General features: G+C 53.6%; 1 protein-coding gene across 1 annotated transcript; it reads left to right on the top strand.

Annotated features, from left to right (window-relative positions):
- The first annotated feature begins 1,024 nt into the window (after positions 1-1,024).
- Positions 1,025-2,436, top strand: LOC120691372 (glycine-rich cell wall structural protein-like). The gene has a single exon (XM_039974419.1). It carries the CDS (start codon positions 1,221-1,223, stop codon positions 2,247-2,249), a length of 1,029 nt encoding a protein of 342 aa, XP_039830353.1. The 5' UTR covers positions 1,025-1,220; the 3' UTR covers positions 2,250-2,436.
- Positions 2,437-3,795: the final 1,359 nt, after the last annotated feature.

The following is a 3,795-nucleotide window of genomic DNA, read 5'->3' as shown; positions in this document are numbered from 1 at the left end:
ATTTTACTACTTTTCTAAAATAGAGTCCCATTTTGAAGAGTTGCCAATTTACACCCATAGAATAAAATTTTGATTAAAAACATGTGGAGATACCTTATTTTTGAAAAACTTGGTGATTCTTAAATGTCACATGGTGAAGACTGCACACTGCTCGCAGTTTTACCGCTCAACTGCGACCGCGAACCTGTGCGTCTCTACGGTGTACGAAAAGCGCCGCGGCAGCAGCAAGCACAGTGGCGTGGGCACCGTATCCCATCCCTAACATTGTACTCGTTCACCGTTGCGCGAGGTAGTAACATGCATCTGCCCTCGCGCACTGGCGCTCGCTCTGGCTCGCCTAGTTTGTTGAGCGGCGCCCGTCTGCCGGCCCGCCCGGTCAAGCGCGTGAACATAAATGCACCGGTGCGGCGCCCCCTGTTCCGCCTCGGCGCCGCGCCGGCTGCCCATCGGAGAGTCATAGCTCACCAACCAGATCAACTTGGCTGCGAACGCCCATGCATGCTCGTGCTCGATCTGCCCCTCGCTGTCGCTCCATGCCCATGGCCTTCTTGTTTGGTTGGTGCTAGATTTCTAGCACTAGTGAATAGTAAAAATTTTGACCGCTAATTACGGTGTCAAACAAAGTCAGTTTACAAAATCAACTTCAGAACCCCTGCGCTAGTGACTATAAAGAATCTAACGAGGCATTTGACCGTGCGATTAGAGAATGGTTACTGTAGTATCACTGTAGGAAATCGCCGTTTAATTACCGTCATTAGATTCGTCGCGAAAAGTTACACACATCCCTAAAAAAGTTTTGCAAATAGACTTCATTTAGTGCTTCATGCATGCGAGATTCTTTTTTCGAGATGTGTGCGTGTTAGAATTCTAGCTCATCCAAACAAGGCCATGGCTGGCTTCTTCGTTCCTGCTTCGCGCTCGACCGGCGCAGCGCGTCGCCTCTGATCGCTAGCTGGCTGGCTGCCTTTGGAAGCTGAGGCCGCGACAGTTGAGACGTGACTTTTGATATAGCGCTAGCCTAGTTAGCCTGGTCGATCTCCAACCACCTGCATTGACTCACGCTGTCACGCACACATGCAGCCTGCTAGCTTTCTCCACTGCCCAGTGCCCACTCGCTCACTTGATCCGTCGGGTTCCCGCTATATAAGCGTGCGGCGTCCTTCGCTCCGAGCATCAACACAGCAGCAGCAACAGATCAATTCACTTCCATTCGGTGTCTCATGGGGAGGGTGGCGAGGCGTGTGCGGGGAATGGCGCTCGCGGTATTGGCCGTGGCGCTGGTTCTCGGGGTGGCCGTGCAGGCGCGGTTCCTTGAGACCCAGAATTTGGGTGGTGGCGGCGGCTTCGGCGGAGGTGCCGGTTTTGGCGGTGGTGCTGGACTCGGTGGAGGAGGTGGTGCGGGCGGTGGGCTTGGCGGAGGGCTTGGTCATGGTGGGGGGCTTGGCGGTGGATTTGGAGGTGGGAAGGGTGGAGGTCTTGGTGTAGGCAGTGGTCTTGGAGGAGGAGGTGGGTTTGGCGGGGGTGGTGGAGCGGGTGGCGGGCTCGGTGGAGGGCTTGGACATGGTGGTGGCCTCGGAGGTGGCGGAGGTCTTGGTAGTGGAGGTGGCCTAGGCGGTGGAGCGGGTGGTGGTTTGGGCAGCGGAGGCGGTCTTGGTGGAGGTGCTGGCGCAGGTGGTGGTGCTGGAGGAGGTCTCGGTGGTGGTGCAGGAGGAGGGCTTGGAGGTGGTGCTGGAGGTGGCCTAGGTGGAGGGGGCGGCCTTGGTGGCGGTGCAGGTGGTGGGCTAGGCGGTGGAGCTGGAAGTGGTCTCGGTGGAGGGAGTGGCCTTGGTGCCGGTGGAGGTGGTGGTTTTGGTGGTGGTGGTGGTGCCGGTGCTGGTGGCGGCTCTGGAATAGGTGGTGGATTCGGAGGAGGCAAAGGTTTTGGCGGAGGCCTTGGTGGAGGTAGCGGTGGAGGGTTCGGTGCTGGTGGTGGAGCAGGAGGCGGTGGTGCCGGAGGTGGTGGCGGTCTAGGTGGTGGCTCCGACGTAGGTGGCGGATTTGGGGGAGGCAAAGGTTTTGGTGGTGGTAGCGGCGATGGGTTTGGTGCTGGTGGTGCAGCAGGAGGCGGTGCTGGGGGAGGGTTTGGCGGTGGTGCCGGAAGTGGTGGCGGAGGTGGTGCAGGGTTCGGCGGAGGTGCGGGAGGAGGCGCTGGCTTGGGTGGTGGAGGTGGTGGAGGTTTCGGCGGTGGCGCTGGTGGTGGCCACTGGTGAGGCGTATGCATCAATACATCGGGTCTTAAAAGGAAGTGCGATGCAGATAAATACTAAGTATATATGACTGAGTATTATGCTTGTATGTTTAATTGAACTCTACAGTCTTTGTTGTGTGCTTACAATTACTTATTCATCTTGTTCGTAAAGGAATAAACATATTGAGAAGTTACGTTTGCATTGGTCAGTTCCTCTGTTTGTTTTTATATGTTTTTTTTTCATGTTTTGGAGCCTGATGACTAGAGTATATGTACAAATTGTTGCTTTCCGGAGTTCCGAGCAGATTTTCTGAAATGATGTACGCGCCAGTGCTATGTACAGACCACGTCAACAGATTCCACTGTGCTCCAATGTTTTTTTTTTTTTGTTCGGAATGACATGATGTATTTGTCCTGAGCCTTTACATCTAGACATCCCGGTCTATCCAAGTTTGCATATATGCAGCGATACGTATGTGCTCTGCTCTATTCTAAGGAGTACCAGCGTACATGCAGAGATTAACTCTGTTTTGATCGATCTCTCGACAAAGTGTGCCGCCAGTCACCACTCACCAACTGTCGGTCAGGGTAAGCAGCTATAGCACTGCCAGACAGCATGCAGTCAGTCCTTCAGCGTACCTACAGTTGATAGCAGGAGAAGTCGGTTGCTAGGCTAAACGGAGCGCACTAAACTTGTCCCTCTATGCTCCAATTGTCCAATGTATTCCCAACCGGCAATTAGGCGCACCATGTACTAGCAATCGCTTTTCGTGCATGCTCGTATGACTTACACATCCGATCGACAGATCTCGTACAGATTCGAGCTCAATTATGCCGTTGGCTTTGTCAGGCAGACGCGCGGACGAGAGCGTAAGCCTGAAACCATTATTGAACTCCACCTCTATCCGTCGAATCCGGGCTGAATCCAAACCGTCCGGCGAACGTCGGTGCTCGCCGCTTTTCCGACCGGCCGGTGGCGGTGCGCTGCAGGGGCGGTGAACGATAGTACGATACTGTTACTGCCTTGGAACATCTCACATGCATGGCAGGCGTATCAGGCGCCATTCTTGACGCCAGGCCTCACCGATCAGAGCACGCAGGTGCTCCTCTGCATCAGCAGGACTCGCCGATCAGCTGTCGTCGCTTGTTAGGTGGCGACGAGCATCTGTCTGGTTACTGGTACCTGCTGCTAGAGCTCTCGATCGGTCTCGAGTCGTGTCACCATCGCCATGGAATCGATGGAAAGTAACTGCGGTATTAGCTGTTGCTGTGTGGCTCCTAGCTTCGTGTGGCGGATGTGTAACGAATATGACATTATTTATGTCATTTCGAGTGATTTTAGTGATTGTATGATAACACAATAAATGAGATTAATGGTTTTGTTAAGTGAATATTTCTAGATCCCAGAGATGAAGTAAAAAGCCCATGCAAAGCAAAACACGAAGAAAGAATTCAAAGAAACGCTGAATTGAATGAGTTCTACTGAAATCAGTAGCACCAGAAAAACCAATGCCTATAGCATCAGTGCATCCAATGGTTGTCGGAAGATCCGACGCCCTGGCATTGGT

Source organism: Panicum virgatum, chromosome 9N (assembly GCF_016808335.1).
Source record: "Panicum virgatum strain AP13 chromosome 9N, P.virgatum_v5, whole genome shotgun sequence".
NCBI classification, from domain to species: Eukaryota; Viridiplantae; Streptophyta; class Magnoliopsida; order Poales; family Poaceae; genus Panicum; species Panicum virgatum.
Note: the sequence above shows the minus strand (reverse complement) of the source record. Positions and strands in the feature narration are given on the sequence as shown.